Source organism: Sebastes fasciatus, chromosome 16, assembly GCF_043250625.1.
Source record: "Sebastes fasciatus isolate fSebFas1 chromosome 16, fSebFas1.pri, whole genome shotgun sequence".
NCBI lineage: Eukaryota > Metazoa > Chordata > Actinopteri > Perciformes > Sebastidae > Sebastes > Sebastes fasciatus.
The window spans coordinates 6,943,357-6,969,472 of NC_133810.1; the positions used below are offsets into that span (position 1 = coordinate 6,943,357).

General features: G+C 40.4%; 1 protein-coding gene across 5 annotated transcripts in view; it reads right to left on the reverse strand.

The window, feature by feature from the left end:
• cadm1a (cell adhesion molecule 1a) overlaps positions 1-26,116 on the reverse strand; it is a 420,394-nt gene that overhangs the window by 120,849 nt on the left and 273,429 nt on the right. For 4 of the 5 annotated variants that reach the window (XM_074609889.1, XM_074609888.1, XM_074609887.1 and 1 more), the window contains exon 2: positions 16,256-16,273. The exons of the other annotated variant lie outside the window; for it this stretch is intronic. In XM_074609889.1, coding sequence (XP_074465990.1) covers positions 16,256-16,273 — 18 coding nt within the window. The remainder of the gene's footprint in view (positions 1-16,255; positions 16,274-26,116) is intronic. 5 annotated transcript variants of the gene reach the window in all.

Sequence of the window (26,116 nt, forward strand, 5' to 3'; positions counted from 1 at the left end):
CTGATGCTGCTTCAGCTTCGTTTACATGCTGTCTGGCTCACCAAAAGCCACTTAACATCTAGAGCACATGCTGTTTGAAATACAGAGAGCACAACTGCAGCTCAGAAAGCTTTGCCATGAAGTCTCCTGATACAGTGGGAAAATGTCATGATCATTCCACTTGTGACTCTTAACAGAAATTAGCAGCACTTTAAAGGAACAGTGTGCAGCATTTCGGGGGATCTATTGGCAGAAAATGGAATATATAATATTCATAACTATGTTTTCATTAGTGTATAAACACACAAGAGTTGTTGTGTTTTCGTTAGCTTAGAATGAGTCCTTTCATATCTACGTGGGGAATGGGTCCTCTTCACAGTAGCCAAGAACAGACAAACCAAACACTGGCTCTAGAGTGGCTTTAGAATAAAAGTAAAGTTTAAAGTTTCCTCCAGACACAATTTAAAGTATGTAAAAAAAAAACCTGCTGTTATTAATATTTAGTTTAACATGGTTTTCTATTAGGTTGACCAGTGAAAAAGCAGTGCGCATCAAGATGACGGCACGGAGCTCCACGACCGGCTCGTAATCTGCAGCTATGGTTTCGCCGTCTGGACTATATCCTCCGTTCGAGGAAACACTGGAGAGATTCAGCCACATGTTTGACTCAGATGAGGAGTCCGTTGTGCACCAAAATTGGCAACTAGAAGGGATACGTTAAATGTAAACGTTTCTGCATTTGGTCAGAACAAGTGACGTAGTTTAAAGAGCAAAAAGAGACACGCCAGGCGGGTGGGTCCAACAAACACAGGGCTTTTATCCAGGAGACTGGCATTGATGTCCCGTGCGTCACGTTACAATCAGCTGTTGGTTAATGTCGCATGTTCACAATGTTCAGTTTCATTTTCACTATACAAACGTAGTAGTTTTAAGCCCAACCATGTAGTTCTTTTTCCTAAACCAAACTAAAGTGGTTTTGTTGCCTAATTGATACAAGGCTGATCTAAAACATATTCATGAAACGTATCCCTGGTTTGCAAGAAATGTGCAATGCCAACATTTTTATGGCGGCTGGGTTTCTGACACTAATTTCTAGTGAGATTTTTTGGTAGATAGTGGAAGGAAGAGTCCGATTTACATCCAAAACTGCACACTCTGCTGTCAAAACTTTCAAGTCCGTTCTGCGCTGGAGGTTTCAGGTTTCTTTGCCGGTGTTGTGTCGAAGACTGTTTCCCTGTCGATACGTATCTGCATTTGCGTGTTAGACAGCGATTGACTTTCGAATTTATGACGAATGTAGCTTGGCCGGGGTATGTTTGAATCTCAGATTTTTAGGGACGTGCACAGACATTTTACCCCTCAGTAGAGGAATGTGAAAACACCTGCACAGATTCAAGTCAGCATACTAAAGGTCAGACATTTTTGGGAACAGAAATGTAAGAAAAAGGAGGGTTTGGAATAATCTGGGTTCAGGACATATCACCTTATTGCCTAACGTTGTTGTGGCAAACATGTTAGCAAACTGTTGCCTATTTGACATCCAGCAGACACATGTTGACATTAGGATTCAGCTGAAGTCATATTTCTGGCACCTGACTAATGTCAGTCCAATATATATTCATTAGTGCAGCAGTAAGTGTTCCTGAAAGTTAATGTCATTAGTCCTGCAACAGTGTGATGACTTGGCCTCATCAAGCTATGTTTCACTGTCAGGATGTGTAACATCCTCCACTCATCTCCTACAGGGTAGTTACATAAACCAGGTGCATCACTTTACATATGATTTCCTACAAATTAACATCTGAAGCAGGCGTTCCTCCCTTCTCTTCCCCTCTCTACATCACTTTTCCTGCCGCCTTTCATGCCCCTCTCTGCTCAGAGGAGACAGAGGGGAGGTATTGTGCCGGATTCAAATAAAGAAATCGAGAAGTAAACAGAGGAGCGGCGAGGGATGCCGGGAGGGGTAGGAGGGAGGGAGGGAGGGTGGGATGGAATGCGGCTGCTGGTTGGTGTCGCTAATGATGAGGAAAATGGAGGGTCATGTGGGAGCCATGGCTGGATGGAGAGAGGAGGGAGTTGGTGTAGTATAAAGAGTCAAGATCACTTGAGTGGTGGGCGGATGCTCGGTGTATGTGTGTGTGTGTATCATCCTGCTGTGTTCTCTCTCTACCTGCCCAAGTCGCGTGCGTTGACATGTGTTTATATTACACGGTGGCGGTACATGCCTTTACTTGTGCGAGTCAAACCAGGTTATCCATGTGTGTGTGTGTGTGTGAGCGCAGTGTGTGTGCGCATGTAGGAGTGGAGGGGGGCGGCAGCCAAGTGATTAATGCGTCAGAGAGGCAGCTGTGGTCTGGGCTCACTCATTTGGAAATATCTTTCAGGGAAGAAAGACAGAGCGGGAGAGCGGTGGGATGGAGGAGGGGAGGTGGTGGTGGTGGTGGTGGTGGTGGGGGGGTGCTTCTACATCCTTTGCCAGATAAACATAAGTGAGCTGAGAGCCTTTACCGGGGTCGAATGGGGCAGCGGAGGAGAGAGAGAGAATTAGAGGAGATGGGAGGGAGGGAGGGAGGTAGAGGGCACTGCAGCATCCTTCTGTCCTCTAGCACATCAACATTCATTAGTGTCTCCTTTAAGCATCAATGTGCCTTCAACTCCTGAATATCAGACTGTATATGACATGTTTAAAGTACAATATTATGTTTTTTAATATTGTTGCTTTGGCCAGTTTTTCTATTAATACTGATAAAATGATTGGACTCACAAAAGTAATTGCTGAGATTTGGGAAAACTGCAACATAAAACAAATGTTTAATCGTTTCAATGTTTTTCCGTTGAGCATATTTGAATATCTTTTTTTTTTTTTTTTTTTTAAAGAACAGTGTGTAGCATTTAGCATAATATTAATATGCATGTTTTCTTATAATCACCTGAAACTACGAATTTGTGTGTTACCTTAGAACGAGCCGTTCTCAGTATATCTCAGCTCTGCCTGCTAAACCAGACAACGAAATTGCATTGTGTTTTATTTAATTACGTTTGTTATCCCTGCAGGGACGAGGTCGGGGTGGTGGATGGGTCAAACAAACTTTCACCCAGAAGACCGTTGTTCGTGCTCCGTGTGAAACAAAAAAAGTCAATGTTCTCTTATTTGAATTTACGACTGCAGATTAATAATGTAACAAGCAGCAAATAATGTTTTTTACTAAACATAACCAGTAGTTTTGTTGTGCTTTCTTTGATTTTTTTCAATTTACAACATTAACCACGTGTTTAAAAGTGTTTATTATACGATTCTAATTGGCCAATCATGGCGTTCTACTGTCTGTTATTTCTTTATACCAGACCGTTGCTATGGACGCAGTTCTGATGTTAGACCCATAGGACCATTTCTGTGTCAAATTATTGATTTCTTAAGTAAGTGGCCGTGTAATAAGCAGGATAATGTACAGCTAGCGGGTCACTGTTGTGAAATAAACCCCTTCAGGGCGATGCTTCTTGATACTTTTAAGTTGCCACAGTCTTATCTATGTTTTATCTAAGTGTTGTATTCGTGGGAAGAGATGTTATTATTTGTCTAAAGGCTGTATTGTTCACATTTATAAAGAAGATTATCAATACCAACCACAATTCAAATGACTGCTTTTACCTTCAGATTTTCAAATAAACCCGTTTGACTGATTTAATCTGTCAATTCTTCAGTCAGACAGTGAATTTCAGCTGGATCATTTAGCTGAACTGCCAGTTATGTTTCTGGCAGATTATAAAATCTGAAATGAGTCCCAACACTTTATTACTTTATTAATAATGGGGCTTATATCACCGTTGGCAACTAAACGAGCTGCGCTGGCTCCAACTTACTGAACTGGAATAAAGTCATCCAAGATATTTCCACAGTATCATGTAAGGCATTTTATTTTTTGATAAGTGAACACAATGTTTATTGGAGGATGCTCTAAGAAGGAGTACTGGAGGAAAACATGTCGTAGGGCTGCTGTGTATGATTCTGACTCAGCCATTTTAAATGTGTAGCAAGTGGTGTGGATATTATGTTGAGTCAGGCAGCTGCAGAGCAGCGTGAGAAAACGCAGAGGGGATATCTCACCATCATCTCCTGACACACGCAGGGCGAAGCAGGTTTACTCCTCGGGGGCCACGACAAGTGACAAACAACTGATGGCGAAGGTGTCTGAGAGAGAGAGCTCTACACGGCAATGCAATCTATCTGTCAGACAAACAGCACCCAACATTAATCATGTGATGCGAAAAAAAAGGACTAATAGGCTGTGTGATTATTAGAAAGTACAATTGAATACATAAATAAATCATAGTGAGTTTAATAATTCATTCAAAGGGAAAAGTGTGATATTTTTTCTTTCAGTCAGTTGATTGAAATTAATAAAAAATAGATGATTCGTAATTTCACATGCATCTTTATTGGCTATTCAAAAAGATATATTAATATGTCAACAGCTTTTTAGCTTGTTAGTAACTTGGATATGTTGCTAATCTATACTGTATATAGGTTTAGTGCAGATTAATGGAAGTTATAATGATGCGTGGTACTGTACAAAGACTGTGAGTTATTATTGGTATTAACACTTGTTATCACTCTCTTGGTGATATAACTGGACATTTTTGACTCCATGAGTTTACAAGAAGCAGCACCGGCGCGTTTGGAGCCAGAGGGGCACCAGAACAGCCTGACCATGTCAACGCTGCCATGATGATTTCGAAAGGAATGACCACAAAAAAGGCAACAGGAGTCGGGGGCAGAGAAGAGAGAAAAGAAGAAACTGTTGGATGACTCTTGTGCAGCGCTTGCCAACCGAGTCGCCAGAAAAAAAGTTGGCATTGGATGTTTCTGCCATCCACCTCCCCTCCCGCCAACCCTGTCTCTTTTTGCTATTTAAACTACATCACTTGCTCTGACCAAATGCAAAAACATCGCCATTCAATGTATCCCTAGTTTGCAGAAATATCCAATGCCAACACTTTTTCATGGCGACTGGGCTGCGCTTGCAGGTATGTTTAAAATGTTTAATTTTTTTCAGGCAAGTACTGGCCATCGGGCAAACATAGTAAAATCTGTGGTCACCTCTGCATCCGTGGATGGGTTTATTGTATCAGCGCATTATTACTCCCAGGGCATCAGATACAGACGCTTTGGTCTATCTAGTAGCCACGATGTAAACCCATCCGTGTCAATATTAAACGCGCAAGAGAAAGTGGTCAAGTGGGTTCAACAAACACAGGGCTTTCACCCACGGGGCTGCTACTCATGACCTGTGTGAAACCAACAACCTGTTGTTTGTCTTTGTGTTCACAAAGTTAAGTTTCACTTTCACTTTACATAGTATTTTTAACCCAAACCACCATCTTTTTTCCTAAACCTAATGAAGTGTTTTTGTTGCCTAAACCTAAGTTTGACTTCACAACATTAATTTGTTTACTGCGACTGTAAAGTGACGCCAAGGGGTCCTGATCAAGCCAAGGAATGAGAGCAGGTTGATCTATATCTTTATATTTTTGTTCATGTCATTACCGCCATCCTTGGGGCTCCAGCGCGGCCTTGTATATCTTATGGTGACTGAGAGAGCGTCATTCATGCAGATGTATAATAAACTGAACTTTCATTTCATAGCTGCATTCTATCTGCATCATTTTACAATCTGTTTGTACAGTGTGCTGCTTTATTATAGGCTTTAAAAATGTGTTTGTGAGCACCCAAATGGCCAGCAGCGGCCCCGACGAGGAGCGCCCGAATGCACTATTAGTTAACATCTGTGAGGTTGGACCATCTCATCTCATAGCCTGACTGTACCTGACTGTAAGTCTAAAGTCTACCTCAAATTCACACCAGACGGGAGGTGTCAGCGGTGTTTCAGCACTAATGAAGCACTGATCGGAAGCTTACAGCAGGCCGACAAACTGACTTCACCAAACTGACTAATATTAGAAATGCAATGGACAAAAAACATGTTGCAGTAGACTCCATGCCAGCGTGGATTAGAAGCAGGCTGCCTACTATTTGGGCCACAGCCATAGAGCAGCAGCAGCAGCAGCAGCAGCGTAGTGTGTAGTGTATAATGTAAGAGGAGAGGAGGGATTTTGAGGCTGGCCTTAGTCAACAGTCCACAGACATTTTCATTCCCAGTCTTCTCTCTTTTGTAGCTCCCGTGTAACACACAAGTTTCTGTGGTTTGAAGTTTTGTTCCACTCCCACGCTCTTTTTCTTACAGTACTTTTCATCCAACACGGTGCAGTGCAGCCTCTTTCTCTATTCTGATCCTACAGCTGTACTTTGGATACTACTAATGCTAACTACACATTCCCTGCTACAAATTAAAAGCTTTTCCCTTATAAAGCACAGTAAGGCTTTTAGCAGCTAAAGAAAATTATATTTATTACCAAGCACTCAAATACTAGTATGTTCTATGTGACATGATAGAAACATTATATGGTGCTTTTCTGTCAGTGGATCAGTTTTAAATAGATAAAGGAGAACATGGTGAAGAGGCTGGATGAAGAGAGGCAACAGATGCTTTCTGTAAAGTAACAGAAGGTGGTGGAGAGGAGAGGAGGTTGTGTGGCTCAGACTCTATAGATGTTTGGTGACACCTAGAAGCTGTTGACATCCTCGCGGTAAGGATGTAACGATGACGAAACAGTTTGTAGTGTCCGTACAACTATGTTTTGATAACACGGCGCTGATACGCCGACATTTTTCATATTTATGTTCACATTCTCTGTCTAATTTTTTGTCATCTGAATTGTTTACTGTAATTTTATTCCGTTAGTTATTCTGTAAACATGGTATCTATTACATGTCTATCCATCCAGGGAGAGGGATTCCTTCTCTGTTGCTCTTCCTGTGGTTTCTTCCATTTTTTCCCCTATTAAAGTTTTTTTTTGGGGAGTTTTTCCTCATCCGAAGCGAGGGCCTAAGGACGGAGGGTGTCTTATGCTGAACAGGTTGTAAAGCCCCTTTAGGCAAATTTGTAATTTGTGATATTGGGCTCTATAAATAAGAATTGACTTGACTATTAAACCTTCAGCTCCTCCAGCCCAGTCATGCCGTGCATCATGCATCATGGCTCAGGAATCAGGACAGGCCTCCCAACCACACAGAGAAGCAGCATTAGTGATGTGCTGTTTCTGGGACTCTTTAAGTTTTGGCAGTTGCACACGCTTAAGAATATAGTAATGCGTTATAGCCAAATAATACAGCATTATTCCGGATTAAACACTTATTGTGTTGGCAAGAGAGCACATGGTAGTCACTTTTGTGTATGTGAATGAAGATACTGTAACAAAGAGAAATGTAACTCTATGGGTCTTTCTAAAACCACCCCTACTCCTTCTCCCTACCAAGTCCAATATGTTTGTGCATTCGTGTGTAGGGTCTGCCATATTAAGGGCCATCCCAGACCAATTCGCGGGGCGCGGAAGTGGGTTTCAAAACCCTCCAACAGTGAGCCTGCATCGATGCTGACTTACAGGCCACGTGCAATGCCGTTTTGTGTTTGTCATGGAACACGCTCCGAATAAATGTAGTTCCGTGTGACTACCCATACAAATGGAAACTAATCAAACTAAGATAGACATTTAAAATCGTCATACAGACGTTAACAACTTAAAGTTTACATTGTATTTAGGATCAAATGTCCAGTTTGATAGTAAAGTGTTTTATATTTACAGGGACTGTTGCAAAACCAAGCAGCTCATAAACACCAGAGTTAAAAACAAGAGGTCTACAAAAAAGAAAGAAATGGCACCAAAGAGGCCTGGGAGTAAGTTCTACTTTCTAGTTTTAGTTTCTCTGCATATTGAATATTCTTTTTATTTTTAATAATGTCAACCTTTGCCCTCGAATATATCTTTGCACATTCTTGCCAAGTTCTTTCATTGTAAACAGATACACGGTAGTTTTTGAAATAGTAGGCCTATTTTTGATATATTTATTGTAATTGTAATGCAAATTCCTTGTATGTGAACTTGGTAATAAACCAGATTCTGATTCTGATTTTTTGTCATTAGGCTTAGGCCTATTTTCTGTGGAGTGAAAGTAATTATTCTGCTACCTCACTTCCCACACGGTTACTTATGTGACTTATTTTTAGTGCTGTGTATAACAGTTCTCTCTTGATACGAAACCATGGTTATGGAATGACAACAGTTCCTGTTTCCGCCGGAGAGAGGAAAGTTTGTCCCGAAGCTTGTCGCTGTATTTATACCCTCCACCTTAAAGAAGGGAGCTTCATTCAGCTGAGAGAGTGACTACAAACAGAGTTCACTCCATCACGGAGTGGGAGTGGGGCGGGTCCGAAGACACTGACATTGAGCATTGATACTTCAGGACAAAAAATGAACAACGAAAAATGACATTTGGCGATCTCAGGAGACAAACGCTAATGATGGAGTGAAAAATGTCAGTGGGCGTGTTGCTTCTTCTCAAAAACACTTATTTAGACACTGTTATGCTTGTTGACTAAACTCAGCGTCGGCTTACACTGCCAGCTGTAACTGAGAGGCACAGAGGCTTTTGAACTTCACGTGGCATCACATATCGGAAGACTTTTTATAAGCAAATCAAAGGAGCTGTGGTATTCAGAGTACAACTAGTGGATGAACACCGGCCAACAGAAGGGCTTTTATTTATTACAGGTAATGTAAAATAAGGTTTGAGGTCTGGAACAGTGCCATCAATATCTATACCAGCATGGTCAAACAGAGCACTAAAACTGGATTCATTATGGGATGATACTAAAGCAGTGAGCTAAAAGAGGCTAAAAAGTCCCATAGAGCTGCAGAAATCTGTGAATTCTTTGCAGGATCTGCACCATGAGGGACCCCATTTATATTAAATGTATTATAATCACTTTATTCATTTTTAATTAATCTGATTCAGCAGCTCTAAGAACCTTAAGATTAAGACACATTGGGATAAAGTCCACTGGGGTTTTCTGATTTTGTCCGTAGATCCTGGCATGCCAACACGTTCTCACTCCCAAACTTTTCAAATACCGACACTGCATACCGATGCATGATAGAGCAACTGAAATAGTATAGAGAGCGAGGAAATCTGCTTAGGGTGGGTGGGAGTTTGTACGGGTCAAACAAACACAGGCCTTTCACCCAGGAGAATGCTGTTTGTGTCCTGTGTGAAGCCAAAATGTTCTCATCCCAACTCGTCACATACTGACACTTTGTCAGCGTCACTTTTCGGTTGCAGTAAACACAAGCTTAATGTTGTGGATTAAATTAAACCACTTAGTTAAAACAACATCGTGTGCTCAATTTTTACTAGGTTTGTAAAAATACGACTAGAGTTTTGCAGTGTTCTGCTTCGCCCTGATTGGCTGGTGGATACCGTCATATAGCCCCGACTAAACTGTCAAGTGAGGACTGCACACAGTCGTTTTTATTATTTCATGATGATTTAATTAGGACAAATAATTTAATCATTATAAAATGACTGTGTGCGACCCTCTGTTGAGAAATACATATTATTAGGTTTGCTAATCAAAGAATGAATATTTAATATTACCCCATACTGTAAATATCAAGCTGAAGTTGAATTATCCAAAACTATGATTAAATATCACTATAACCTGATTTAATTTAAGCATAATTAATCATCTTCCTTTTTCATTTGACACAGCCTGAGACAGCCTCGAGGAAAAATCGGTACACTTTGTTATTGACTCCTTCTTGTTAGAAGTGTGCATGTTGCACATTATACATGCACATTATATAGATTTAGCAAGTTCAGTGATGAGGTCATGACTATGTTAAATGTAGGTTTAGTCACTATGTGTCACCAGGTGGTGATAATGAGCAGCAGAACATGAGTTTATTTATTTAAGTGTCAAATATAATTAATTTAAACAGCCGTTGTCATTATACCTCGCCTGCATTATGAAGATGGAAAACTGTCAAATAACCTCATCTTTTAAGAATTTATCTTTAAATAAATCTAAATCTACATTAAAACACTTGCCCTTTTGCACCCTCATAATGTCCTCCAACTTTTTCTTTGTAGTTCCCTCGGAGCAGATGGAGCAGCCCACATGACAGCTCTTTGACTGGGCTCAGTGCGTACCCTCATTACTGACAAGAGCCGGGAGTCCAACCTCTCTGCTCCCTGTAAACTCTAATTCCAATCGTAATATTTTATAGCATGCAGTTTCCTCATCTTCTAGATTTTATTAATTGTCTTCGCCGCTTTCCTCCTGTCATAATAAAAAGGCGGTGGTAGAATTAGAGGTTTTGATTGACACATTTTTGCTCTGCTAAATTAAAACTGGCAAACTGTAAAGTGTTGAACTTAATTACAATGTTTTGTTTTTTATTCTTATTTATCTATTTATTTCCAGCCCAGTCGCACAGCAGCTCATGAACTAGTCATGAAATTGAATGTATTGATTTGTGTACATAGACACAAATTTCCCTTTTTTTGTGATGGTCAGCACAAAATCATTTCTCATGTAATCCAGGTAATTGTGAACCGGGAAGTATAAAGAGCGACGAGCGGCGACTAGGGAGAATGTTGGGGTGGATTGGTGGGTCAAAAAACACCAGACTTTTGCCAAGGAGAATGATGTACGTGTCCCGTGTGAAACTAGAAGTCAATGTTGATTTATTTGTCACGTAACTTCCTTACTTAAATTACGGCACTTCAGGAGTTTTTTTTATCCAACCGCGATCTGTTCCTAAACCCAACTAAGTAGTTTGTTGCCTAATCCTAACCAAGTCGATATATTCCTAAACCCATCTAAGTAGTTTGTTGCCTAAGCCTAACCAAGTCAATCTTTTCCTAAACCTAACTAAGTAGTTTTATTTTGAAAAGACTGGAGCGGAAATCGACACGTGACGTGTTGCTGGACATTCGTAGTAAAACGCACTAACAATCCGTTGTTGAAAGTCGTGCTGAGCGTCACAAAAAAAGGGAAATTTGTGTCAATGTACACAAATCAAATAGATTAAATTTAGTATCTATTTTACGAACTGCCATGAGACTGATTTGTCACTACTTGAGAGCTTGAATAAGATAACAAATTCATCCTGTCATTACCTGAAGAAATGTGAGTCAACAGGAGTCAAAACAAGGTCTCAGCTCACAGCGTTGCTCTAAGCAGCTCGTGTAGTGACGAATGTAGATTGCAATGCACGGGACTGGGGGACTATTGACATTGCAATAGCAAAGACACATCCTGCGGTTGGGAAATTTTCTTGGCGCAGTGAGAGATGACCTTGCTGAATACATATTCTGAGGGAAGGCTGATAGAGCTTCAGTAGCCTGGGAAATTGAACCTGTGTTATAAAAGAAAAGCATACAGGATGACAAGCAAACACTGTATGCGTGTGATTGATTTAGCCATTAATCTGAACTGTACTCTGAGTGTGTATATGTGAATGCACACACATAAATGCAACGTGTTTGTGTGTGTGTGTGTTTAAAGAGCCTCTCTCTGTGCACACATGGATAAGACTCCTTGTGTTTAACTGCAGCGTCCCTCAGCCAACCTCCATCCTCTCATGTCTTCCATTCTATTGATTGGCATACAGCGCGAGCACACAAGTCACCCACGCAGCAGAAGAGAAGTCTTGTCTGTAGTGGCAGGTCAACTCAGGAAGCACTGAGACCTTTGACTGCAAGAAATATTTTTGCTCGCTCTCTGTTTTTTCAAATCTGGTCCATTTTTAGAACTGGTTTACTCCAGTGAAGTTAAGGAAATAACCTATTTCCAAATTGTCACGCTCAGCCAACACGTTCTCATCCCAACCCGTCACATACCGCCGCTTTGTCACGGCCATTGGAGTCACTTTAGGCTTAGGCAACAAAACCACTTAGTTAGGTTTAGGAAAAAAAAACGACATGGTTGGGCTTAAGTGAACACGGGACACCAACCAACTGAACGTGAAAGTGAAACTTAACGAACAAGACATGAATCTCCTGTATGTAAGCCTTGTGTTTGTTGGACCCGTCCACCTCCTCGCCTGCCCGCCCGGTGTGTCTCTTTTCGTTCTTTAAATTACGTCACCACACTCCCGTCACACTGTCTCAGAGCGTTTACTGTTGCCGCAAATGGGTTTACATGGTAGTTAATGGAAAACGCCGACAGCCGTGACAAAGCATCGGTATTTGACGCCCTGAGAATGATTATTAAATGCTTAGTTGATACTACTGCCACTACCACTACTGCTACTACTAATAATAATAATAATATTAATGATTATAACCTTTCTTCTGTTTCCCTGTTAATGAATGCTATTACATATATAATAGTGTTAAAGGGGCAGTTCACTCCCAAATCAAAAATGCACATCATGACCCTTACTGACCTTGTTGTGAGCAGTTTCATGTAGGAACTATTTTCTCTCTACCAAACTACACCCACCAACCTTATCATCGCGCAGAAGGAATCGTTCATAAACTCGATACTGCCAGCTCACCTACCACCACCGAGCTAGCTAACGTTATCCAAGGATGACACCATTAATGTTTTCATTGCTGTCACCAGCATGAGCCTATCGTCCATGAGTAGATGCTTGCTTCCTTCTGCACGGTAAAAAGAAAATAGTTCCTACATGAAACAGCTCACAACAAGATCTGTGTATTATCTTGAGTAACCTGGTCATGCTTTCTGGAAAGAAACATCGTTGTTGAGTTTTTCAAATGTATTGTTTGATGCTTTGAGCACTAAAGGCTGAGTGCCGTTCCATTATATTTTAGACATCTCTACGGCCAATATCTCCAACACTCGCAACTCACACCAAAACATCTAGATTATAACAGTTTACAGTAAATATCGGCATTTTGACATCGTCTGAGGGAGGACTTACTGCAGGCATGTCTTACATTAGTTCAGCTCTCATCATAGGTTATAGCAAGTTAACCATTAGTCACTTTATTAGTCATTGTTTTCATATACTGGGTAAAAATACTCTGATAAAAGTACTAATAGAAAAATGTATTTTTGATTTTGGGGTGAACTGTCCCTTTAACAATCTTGGACTCTGTTTCTAGAGAGTGATCAGCTGGTCAGTCTTGTTTTCACCCGTTGACTCCATTGCTTGTAGATGATTTAACAGTTATCATACACAACATCTCAAGGTACCTAGGATCCGTTTGTGGAGCCTGTTGTATTCACTGTGTATGTAAAATGACATTAAATCACACTCAGGTATCGGTAGTGCACAAGAACAAACGGGTGACAATCTAAAGGACAAATCTGAAGATGAAGACTTTTTGTTGTTTTTATCTTTGGTTTTGTTACGTGTGATCTCTACCTTGTTACTTTTATTACTTTCTATTTTAGTTTTATTTAATGTACACTTATACAACGAGGGTTTGTATTGCAAACTGAGAATAAATGAAGATTAATCAAAAGCTAATGCAATCGTAGGTTGATTTCTTTTTATTCAATCCAAAAGAAACTGTCTGGAACTTTTTATTAAGTTCTTTAATTGCCTCATAATTAAGTTTAAGTTCAAGTGACTTTGCAGCCAAACAACTGTAAACATGAACATCTGCGTGACTAGACTAAAAAGGGCATCAATAATGAATCCATCTTCTGAAATGTTCTAAATATTAATTTCCAAACACATTGTATTTAAACCTTTTAAACGGGTTATGCTGCCAATATTGCGACATTTCTAACCCTCTGAAGTACAGCGATCATTGGCAAATAGTTCAAAAGGGTAAGAGAGACATATTTGGCAGCTTACATACTCATTTGGCACATCGACGGTTTCAGTCCGACGCAATGGAGTGCAACAGAACGATAGATCTTTGATGAACCTGAACACTAAGAAGACAGCTGTGTCCAAATGTGTACGAGTCAAATATTTCTTTAGTCTTGACAGTTTTAGAAAAGATAACATTGGGAAGATGAAACAAGTATTTCACTGCCGAGGATAAAAACGTGTGCGCTGATTTTCACATTAAAGTCAGATGAGATGATGATGTCATTGGCAGCGCATGTAGGTGTGAGTTTCTGTTGCTGCTTAGTTGGCGATCGGCTGCGGAGACCACCACTGCTTGGTGGCAGCGGCGTAGGTTTGTGACCGAGGACGGGCCTGTGAAGGACTGGGCTCCGTTCAATCGGCCCCAAGGGAGGATCTCTTACTGTTCAATTCTAATTCATGTACATATAAATAACTGTCGCCGGCACTGCTAATTGGATTAAAAGGCTTGGTAGAGGAGAGATAGCGGAGAGGGGGGGTGAGGAGAGGCGGCATGACTTGATTCACAGCATACTATTATTTTCTCGTAAGCGTAGCTATTGAAGCACATTCTAACCAGGGAAATAATGTTTTTTTTTTTTATTATATTTTAATTTCAATCATTCAAAACGTAGTTAATCTACCATAAATTCTCAACATGCAGCCATTAGTTTTATTTACCTCAACTGCAGAAAGAATTTATGTGAAACTGGCTTCTATTAGAGACAGGCCTTCATTACTCATTGTTATATTTTATTATGTTGAACTTGTCTTCCCGTATCCTGAATTTTAACTGGTTATGAAACAGTCTCAATTTAATACTGATGCCTCTAAATGATCTACATAAGTAAACAAGACCATCAGCGAGAATATTGTCTATAGTTATTCTTAATGCCTGTCATTGGGTCTGATTCCCCGCAAAATCACACCAAACAAGTTAGGTTCACCAGAACCTCCCTCAGCTCCAGCGGGGCCTCCGGCAGCGACCAGCCCGCCGTGGACAGACCCAGATTCAGCTTCGCTGTCGCCTTCACACTGCAGGAAGTGGAGGGCTCCCCGCCCGGCAGCAGCGGCTCCTCCTCCGTCCAGGAGTGCAGAGCTTCGCCTCGCTGCTCCGCTGGTCCCTGCTGGGAGCCAACACTGTCACCACGCTGCTGGAGGCCCAGGAAGTATTGCTGGGCCCGCTGGAGGGAAGGGAGGCACGGGAGAACCAGAACCAGGACTGAGCGGGGATCACTGTCAGACCCTGCTGCAGTAAAATGAGAGGTTTTCTAAAGGGACTCTGGTGCTCGGACACAGTACCACTTTTGTCCACAGGGACCGCCAAAATCAACATTGAATGTTTTAGAAAGTATTTTGTAGTAGCTTGAAGCTACTGTTAATGATACTCAACACTTCCTGCACAGATGTTTCAAAGTGCACAATCCTGACAGTCTTTTAATTTAAGTTTTGAGTTTAACTGACAAAAGCGATCCAAAGAACAGCCAATAGAAGCCACTGGAATGAATTAGTGAATGAAAAGAGCATTTATCTCAGACTAACATACTTGATTTTAAACTTGCAATCGTTTATGAATAATTTGCTGCTGTGTGTTTGTGCAGTACATGCAGTAATTTTAATGGACAGAGGAACTGAGAAGAACATGTGGATGTGGTTTAGTTGCTATGAAGCTACCGCATGGCTATCAAACAGGTAAAAACTCTTAAACAGCATCTCTACAACATATCTGAGAATGCATGGTCCAAAAAAAAAATTCTCTGCTTTTAGACCCTTTTTTTGGGTTTGACAGGACCCATGTCAACATTTCTATAAATGCATTGAAACTGTAAATACAATGAACAGACTGCAGAAAGTCCAAACACACAGAGCAGAATGTCAAGAGAAACTTGGCTGTCGTTGGTTGTCAACAGCCAAAACTCTCCATTTCCTACACGACATCCTTGCTTCTCTACCAAAAAACGACTTAAACAATAGTTCAGCTTGTTGTGTTCAAAACGAACCAGAAGTTTATCACAAACATTCAAATCTGGATTTGAAAGGCAACATTCATGTCTTAAGAATGAAACCTGTGAGAGGAACAAATAGTCAATAACAACAAGTCTGCAGTCAGAGCTAAGAACAGACACACGGTGTGTGTACAAACAGAGACAACTGGAAACGGCATTATTATTTCTTACAATGAGTTTCATTCAAAGTTTTGTCATTTTGCCAAAATTCTTTTAAAATTTTGGAGTTCTGTCTCAGCACTATCTGGTTAACTGCAGTGTACGCTAGGATGCTACAGACAGCGCTATTTAGAACATTGGTAAGCATCTGAAGATGTGTCAGTCAGCAGCACTGGAAGCAACATGAGATTTGGAAGAAATCGGGTGTGGAGAAGGCAGATAGAAATCTAAATGTGTGAGAGAATGAGAGAAACTGGAGAAGATTGTGGATTGGTCCAAAGCAATACACAAGCACAAGATGTTTTGAAAAGAGACAGAAGCTGGACACATGGTGAGAGGATGTGACGAGGAGAAGGAAAGGAGACGTGATGAAGGCTTACCTGGTTCCTGGGCAGCTCCTGCGTTTGGAAGAAGAGGAGGAGGATAGGTGGGTAAAGGTAGAAGAGAGGAGGGGAGAAAAACAGAAAGGAAGGTTAGCATTCAAAGCCCCATCTAGATTGAATCGCCACCATTTGCAAGTGCATAGAGGTGCATGCTTGTAGAGTACAGGAGAAGCCAGGTAAAAATGCAAAGGAAAGTCATTCATGCTGTTTCCTTCTGCAAAAAGAGAATCATTACAAGACCACAGCTGATTTGAGAAGGTTGAGGTTAAGTTGAAGTGTAAGGTTTGAACTCTTACAACAGGCTTCATATTTAAGAGGCAGACATGACAGTGGTATCAATGTTCTCATCTAACCCATTATCAAAATGACAGCAGAACTTTTTAAATAAATAAGTGGAAACTGGCTGAAACAGGCTCAACTGGGACTTGTGTATGACATTCAACATTGCAGAGGGAGAGGGAGAGCAGCGTTGGCCCTCAGTATACAGTCTGGCATCCATTTTGGCCCCCATCGTTGAAGAACATTTTTCAGCCAAGTAAGCATCAGGATTCCAGCTACGAGGCAGCTTTTGATTAGAAAACCTATTTCCTCTTCAACTTTTGCCAAATTTCAATCATGGTGATGTTCTAATTACAATTATCCAGAGCAAGACAGAGAGGCAGAGATTGAGTGGATGTGTGTAAGTGATGGAGAAGAGGAGTGAAAGAGAGGCAGTCTTTGCATCTAAGCTGGGAGAAATCAGAGGAAAATGCAACGTGAAGATCGAGTGAAACAAAGAGCAGAATTCCACATCAGTGAAAATCATGTATCCTGTTGAATCGTTGCTCATTTGCTTGGACATGTACAGTATCTCTGCAAGCTTAAAGGCAGTATGCTCCTCTTCTACAAAAAAGAGCGGTGTATTGTTTTGTAAGTTATGTTAGTGACGTTTGTGTCGTGTTTTCCGTACTGATGTTATGTTGTTTCCGTACATATTTCACTTAGTTTACATACATATTTTACTTAGTTTACATACATATTTTACTTAGTTTACATACATATTTTACCTATTTTACGTTAATATTTTACTTAGATTACATAAATATTTTACTTAGTTCACGTACATATTTGACGTACATATTTTACTTAGTTGACATACATATTGTACTTAGTTTACGTAAGTACTTAACTTAGTTTACATACATATTTTACTTAGTTTACATACATATTTTACTTAGTTTACATACATATTTTACTTAGTTTACATACATATTTTACTTAGTTTACATACATATTTTACTTATTTTACGTACATATTTTACTTAGTTTACATACATATTTTACTTAGTTTACGTAAATAATTTACTTAGTTTACATACATATTTTACTTAGTTTATACATATTTGACTTATTTTACGTTAATACTTTACTTAGTTTACATACATATTTTACGTAGTTTACATACATATTTGACTTATTTTACGTAAATATTTTACTTAGTTTACGTACATATTTTTCTTAGTTTACGTACATATTTTACTTAGTTTACATATTTATTTTGAGCCCAACCATGATGCTTTTCCTTAGCCTAACTAAGTGGTTTTATTGCCTAAACCTAAGTGAGTGGTTTTGTTGCCTCAACCTAACTGCAAAAATTATCATAGTTTTGTTGCGTGTTGTACAAATGACACGCGAAAAGCCTAAAACACGTCTGTGTAGTGTTGTGCTATTTATATGCCTTCCTGTGAGACCAGGTTGGTTTTTAACACTTAAACATGTGGTAACGTAAATTTAAACAAAACACACAGACAAAAACGCAACAAATCTATTCCGTCTAATCCAACAAAACTAGTTTAGGTTTAATAAAAAGATGGTTTGGCTTAAAATGACTAAGTTTCTTGCGTTATTTAAGCTACGGACGTACATTTGGCAGCCTTAGATCTCACCTGAAAAAGCCTTTACTAAAGCTATAAACTGGAGTGCTCAGCTGAAGACTAAAGAGTAAGTCATAAAGTCTCCCAGGATAGCATCAGTTGTCTCCTGCTTAAGCATTCAGCCGCAGCACACGGGAAGCAGAGTAACAAAGTGCTTCAGAGAGCCGCATAGTCAACCCAGACCACCCTCGGGTTCAGGTTCATGCAGTGTGATGAGGTGAGGGGGGTTTGCTTTGGGGAGATTACACAGCGATAGGCGAAACATGGAGCAGCTCTCCCCATGTTAAGTAAATGGAGAGCGGGTGAAGAATAACTGCATGGTCGCTTTGCCCCTTATGGGTCTTGTGGGAGCCTTCGCTATTCCACCCCGACCTACAACCTCCAGAGGTGGGGTTAAATGACAAGGACTGCACAGATGCATTAAACATGAGTCATTTGGACAGAGAGCTAGACGTTGGACCACTCCAGAGATGATAGGGACATTAACCAGGGTTTCACCAGGGCCTGAGCTGCATTTAATGAAGGCCTCCACTACCTCCCAGTGTCTCTCTCTACATTTCACTCTCAGCCAGGGAGCTAAGCAGCTCCAGATAAACACAGCCACTACTCTTTTTGGCTCCAGTTGTCCCATTTTCTGCCTCTTTCTCTTCCTCTATACTCACTCACTACTAGCCTGGCCACTTATAAGAGTCTCTTTGTTGTGAGCAATGGTCAAGATTAACCTGTGAAGTTCTGCAGGTACAAAACCAGCAGCCAAGAACAAAAAAATGCAAAGCCAAAATACAAAAGGAAGATATTATATAATAAGAATATCATATTTTTACACCTCATGAGCATAAATAAAATACAATTTAACACTATTAGCTAACTAAACTGTTCAGGCGGTATACAGTTTGATGATAATGGAGCATATTCTGCTAGACCTCCTGACTTGTTGAATACACGCCAAAACAGCTAACTTAAACAAAATCTAGAAAATCTTCCTTGAATATGTAACTGGTAATGTATCTGCCATTCTAACTAGAGCTTTTTATATGAAGTATATGAGGTGCTATAGCCTAATTCCAGTAGTTGAAGTGGTGATACAGTGATAATTGCCTCAAGATGATGTGCAATATTTGACAGATGTGCCTGTAGAGAACAATTTGTTTTGTTGCTTTTGTTCGTCTGTGCTGAGCTGAACAGTGTTACATTTTCTAAAAAAAGGTTTCCTGTCTTGTTTTTGTTAAATGGAAAATGGAAAACTCAATAAAACACATTTGAAATCACAAACAATCAGACGCTGTGAGCAAACCCTCCAGGTTATCCAAAGTCTTAGGGAAGAAAAAGTTAAAGGTGAAAGGGAAAAATATTACCCAAGCTCTCCGTTGTAAACATCCATCACCGTTTACAGACCGACACAGTTAACCATAAAGAAAAGAAAACTCAGTAAAGGCCACTGCTCCTGATACAAGAGCTCATAGCTGCTTACTGCTGGAACTATATTTCCTATTAATTTCAGTCTTTTGAATAATTAATTTTGTATGGTTTTAGTCCCAAATAAAGTACTTGTTAGTGTTAGTTCTATAAATATTATCATGTACTGTAAGGTTGTAGTATTGGACACAAACAAACACCATTTATTACTCTTATGTGAAGCCTTCATTATTATGAATACAATAACAATATCCAAATTCATTGACAGTAGTTAGGATGTCTTGATAGACAGATGAATGGACGGACAAACCAACGAAGCAAAATCACTTATCCTAGACAAAAGAATAAAAAGCAATAGAGCAGAAGATCTTTTACTGCATAATACACAATACTAATGCATCAACATATTTTGATATGCTGCAATGGAACAGGACCTTAACCGCCGATGCATTTAAAACACTATTTCATCTGATTTGGTCCCACCACTGAAACACTGAGCATTTGTATGATATAAAAAACAAAAACACATGTTTTAAAAATTGAGCCAACCTCACATAGTAACAACAACAACAACAAAAAATTCCCAGGTGTTATGACAGCGGTCTGAAAAACCCCAGACATAACAGCCCTGCTTTCATCTGTATTCATCAGGTGAGCGAGGCCCGGACACTCCTCTTCACTACATAGAAACACAATAATAACAATGGCTTCCATTCGACACAGCACGACAACGCGCTTCCAAGCGCGTCATCTTCAAACGTAGCTCTTGGTTAATGGCCTGGAACACACATTCAATGTCTATCAAAGAAGGACGTCGCTGGGATGGATGCACATGCTGACAACCCTCCCTCGCTTGCTCTGCGATCACACAAACACACGGCAACACCGTGTCCCCTTTACACACACAAACACACACACATACACACACACATACACAGAGAGAAGCCCTGCCTCCAGTCACTTTAAGTATAGCAAGCAATAATGTGTTGATTAAATCTGTGATCAGCTGCCTAAGGGGCATGAAATTGGACATGATGAGTGTGGCACATTAAAAACTAATTATCAATAGCACCAATCCTATTGTCTTTCTTTTAAACCAGTCACAGCAGTAAATCAAGTGTGGAGAATGGAACACTATGTGCTCTATCACAATGAGCTCTGGGGTTACAACCATACCTGGATTCTGGCTGCGTCGAAGCTTTTCTGATAAAATATGAATCTATTATTTACTGCCTGTAGCACTTCCTTATTGTATTACAAACTCATGGAGAGTTTACAGAATGTGTTGCCAGCAGGGAATCACACTGCTTTACCTGCAATGCCTCACAATTTCAAAGGTAAACTAACAAAAAAATGTTTTCTTATTTGTGTCCTACAAAATACTGTTGGAGGACTGTGTTTAAAGTGCTTTTCTTTGGATGGATATGTTTTTTTAATCAACCTGTTCTCACTCCAAACTCGTCAAGTACCGCTGCTTGGTAAGTGCCCCTCGGCATCGGATACCAACAAACTGAGGCACCCTTTAGCGACTGTATGCAACGCAAAGGGCTTTCAACTAATGCCAATGTTAACCCACTCACAGTTTTATCCCATGATCAGAGCAAAGGACGTAGTGTACAGAGTGAGTCTGCTAAGGACGGGTGGGAGGAGTGGTGGATGGGTCAAACAAACACGACTTTCAACCAGGAGACGGCTGTTCGTGTTCCGTGTGAAACCAAAAGTAATGTTGGCTTATTTCGTCACGTCAGTCGTTAATCACGTGACTCGTTAGTATCATTCTGTCCTGTGAGTCACGTGAGTCGCTAGTCAGTGAAGTTAACGTCAACCACAACATCACATTCTCACTCCCAACTCGTCAAATACTGGTATGTTTACATTGGAGTTAGCTGAAAGCCCAGTTCGTCACATATTGTCGCTAAAGAGTGCCTCCGTGCGTCAGTTTCTGATGCCGAGGGGCGCTTACCAAATGGCGTTAATTGACGAGTTGGAAGTGGTTGTGTTGACTAAAGCTGATTTCCTGTGAAAACGGAGGTTTATTTTGAAAGGACACTATGTATATAACAAGCGTATATTGACACGTCGTAACGTAACATAAGAGGGGTACCCTGTGCGTCAGTCTACCATGCCTAGGGGCACCAATCAAGCGGCAGTGCTTGATGAGTTGTGAGTAAGAAAGTGTTGTTTTAATCTCCACGTGCCTGTTAGAGAAGTACTCCATCAATCTACTTTCCCCTCATTCAGCCTCTGTTTGACTTTCTGGGATTTTAGAGATTCAATTCAACTTTAGAAATATGAGCAAAGGACACAGCCAGGTAACGTTGTTATGGAGACAAAGTCTGCATAGGGAGGAGGACGTCAGGGAGGGACACTTCAATGAACTGACCCACGTCTATCTTTTCACATCTTTTTGCATGTTGCCTCTTCTTAAGGATGCTTTCAAGATGGCACCTGCTGTGGTTGCTAAGAGACTTGTGATGCAACTGCGAAGTCTCTGCATTTCATCACCAACAATGTGCCGTGGGACAGAATCTGCACTTGTCTCTTCTCACCAAAAGGATTTCTACTCAGTTATGCACTGAACTGTAAAGCAGCTGTCATTTGATGTAACCTACGAGGTATAAACATTGCCTTTTTTTTTTCCTTCTCTCCTTCCTCTCTATTTTTTCTCTGCTTGGATGTTGCTCACCCATCCACTCTCCCTTTACCTCCGGCTGTCTCTGGGACCCGGCGATTAGAGCGCTGGGTGCTGTCCTGCTGATAAGCCTGAGAAACCTCCCTCCCTCCCTCCACCACCAATGGCTGTGTCCTCAGGGTGCAGGGAAAAAAAAGGAGCCCAGGGTAATGTCCCCCAACACCCCCCAATCCTCACCCCTTCTCACCATTCACCAAGTCATGGGTGGCGGCTGAATACGCTGCCTTGTGCATCTCATGACTTTGAACAGATAGGCCTGCATTTTCACGGTGGATAAGCAGCCGGAGAAATGAGCAAAAGTAATACAGCTCAGCTTATAACAGTGTAACATTATGCATCAGGGCCCTTTTATGAGTGAATTTATACATTCTGGAGTGTGTGTTTACAGTACCATCTGGTAGATTGTGTACACTTAGCACTGGAAATGTAGGACAAATGCTGCTGCTCAAATTCACTACATGAGAGCCTCTATTGTCTAAATTTCCATCCAGCTGCCATAAAAGGGAAAATAATATAGCGCAGGTTATTCACATTGAGAGTAATTTGATATAATTATAACACAGTTGAAAAACTGTAGCTTTCCATTGTTTCCTCCAGCTATGTTAACCCGCGCTTTATTAAGACACTTGCCTAGAATTGGATTTCAAGGATAACGGTGGTGCTTTTCTGTCAGCCAACCTGATCTGATGGGGAAGGTTTATAAATAGCATGACAAGTTAAGGACTTTCTTGTGTCATGATAACACATATTAGGCTTTTACACATGTCATTTCACACCATGTTGTTGCCATGAAACGGTTGTGGTTATGTTTAGGCAACACGATTTCTTAGTTAGGTTTAAGAAATACATCATGGTTGGGCTTAAAAAAAGTACGCAAACTAAGTTAAATACTCTAATACTCAAATTACTTACAAATTACTGCATCATTCATTCGCCATTTGGTGAGGCCGGACTGTGGCAACAAACAAAGGGTTTCAGTTGAAACCATTAGGCTGAATGCCACAGACTGTAGGGAAGGGTGCGATCAGTCCAGGGTGTACAAACGTATTTGGGATACGTCCAAAACAAACATAATCCTCGACAAAATACGTTTCCCTCGAAACGTAACTCACAATTCCGTTGCATGGGAACGTCATTTTTTGGAGACAGGGCTGAAAAATCCAATGAGCACCCAAATATTACCATACCATCTACTCAATGATAGAATAGATAAGGAGAGGAAAACTTAATCCCCAAGGTGTTCTAAAAGAAAAAGACTTGGCAGGGCTTACCTCAGGGGTCAGGGAAGGTCCACAGCCATTAATTTTAAATGAGTGGAATGGATTTGGGGTAATGGAAACCCAATGGCTCCAGACAGCATTGGGACTTGGTGGCGTGAAGACACCAAACGACGGTGTGATAACCTGACCACTCAACTGTATGAGGTGGAAGAAGTCAAGAAACTGATTTGGGTTTTCTGCACCCCCCCCCCTCCACTATATGAAAGCCTTAAGCGTAATGCATTAGAAATCTATTTGGAGGCATTCAAGTATAACAGAGCTGAAGGTGGCAGGTAAACTCTCTCTTTTGGTCAAAATACCGGCCATCTAATTTAAGACTCTTTAGTTTTAGCTCATCATTCAACACATGCCTGTAAAACAAGTAACCTCGTAGGTGAAGAAGAGCAATTGCTATTTCGGCAGTTATGAATGTTAAACTGTAAAGGTCAGGAGTTCTGGTACGGAGAACGTTAAAATAGCTGATACCTGTGGGTTGGAGAAAAGCCAATTTCTGGTGTTGAACTCCTCACATTCATGTGCTCCGACAAGGTGTGACAAAGTAGCCCCAAACATAACGTTGTTGTTGTTGTTGGAGTGTGGAGTTCATAAATGCTACTGTCACTTTCCACTATGTGGAAAAAAAATAGTTTTGCTCTCTCTATTATTTTGTAGACTTACAATATAACAATATAACAGTAATGGCTGTTTTTGCTTCACATGTAGCTTGTTCACACCCTGCAAACTGTGAATATGAAAAAACACACTGAAAAATATGTTCACAGCATCACATATTTCCCATATGCCACCATAAGGCAGGCTATTATTTGATACATTTTTGAGGCATTGTTTTGATATCCAACCAACAAGTTGTAGTTTAATGTTTCATTGTGGGGAAGTGAGGACACAGATTAGGCCTTTTTCAAAATGAATGTGACAGTAACTTTTTATATGAAATTTAAGAGTTGACATTGAGTGGTTTGATACTCAATGGTGTGTTTACGTGTTTAATTATACGTCTTTTGTCTTTTATTGCATAATACACACTAGTAGTACATCTAAATATATTGATTTGCTACAATGGAACAGAACCTTTATCGCCTATGAATTAAAAAAATGTATGTATCATAATTTATGTATCGTCATACAACGGTTCTTCTGATATCTTAAGAAAAGTTATTTCAAATGTTTTGTGCATTCTCCTATGAGTGTCCAGCAACACGTGTCAATTTCTGCATGTTACACGCATACAGTCTTTTGAAAATAAACTTTCAGGAAAATACTTACTCAGGCTTGGGAAAAGATCGTAGTTTGGGTTAAAATAACTACAAAAGTGGTGTTACTTAATTACGGAAGTTACATGACAAATAAATCAACGTTCACTTCTGGTTTCACACGGGACAAAAACACTGGTTTCCTGGGCAAAAAGTGGTGTTTTTGGACCTACAATTCCACCTCGCTCTTCCTTGTTCACAATTATGTGGATTAAATAAGTATTGATTTTTTGGGGATATATATGAATAATGGCGGATTACTTTTTGTAGGTATAGCTATGAACACATGTATGAAGGCAGCCTGAACCTCACACAGTTTAAGGCAGAACACATAGTACAAATTAATTCATTTAATTGTTATGTGTTAAACCTTTCCAATGAAATCAGTGATTGAATTTTGACTGAAATTGTCCTTGCATGGCTATTGTAACTCAGGACAGGAAACTCAAATGTTTTGCGTATGTACTTTACAATCAACATTAATATTAATATTTGATACAATACCAATATTTACTAACCTACTAGCTAACTTTTAATGTTCTACCTTTGTAAATAGATTTAATGTCCATCCATCCGTCCATTATCTATACCTCCTTATCCTGTTCTAGATCACAAGGGGCCGGAGCCCATCCCAGAATGCATTGCGTGAAAGACGGATGTCGTGTTGTTGTTATTCACAACACTGAATGACCGAGATCTGCACTGAGGCAGAAATTGCATGCTGACCCTTTACAGTCCTTTGGTAATGACTGTATAATATATGTTTTTTATGGGTGGGGGGAGGTAATGCAGGAGTCTTCCAGATTAAAATGCCCCACTTTGAGCGATGCAGCTCAGAGGCTATTACACCAGTAGGCTACTCATTCCCTCCCACCTTGCTTTTGACTTAATTGAATCAGTCAGTCCCCATATCAGATATTCCTTAACGGAATACTGAAACCTATCCACCCTTTTCCTAATACCATTAGGGGAAGCAGGAGAGCAAGATGGATGCTTTAATCCTGCTGGTTCAGAGCACACAAAAGGAGAGCGTGCCCTGCAGTAAGACATTAGCCACAACATTCACTGCTGAGCCACAGTATTCTTCCGAGCAGAAGACTTGCCCTCTCACTGCCTGACTGAAAGCCACAATAACGAGAGCTCATTTCCTCTAGACAACATTGCATATAAATAACAGAAAAGGAAACTCATTGCACTGCTTGTTATTGGAGGAAAATAAATAAAAAAATCACTGCGACATGTTACAGTCGGCAGCACCTTATTTCCATGATTCTACTACAGCCCACATGGGTCCAGTACGTTTATGT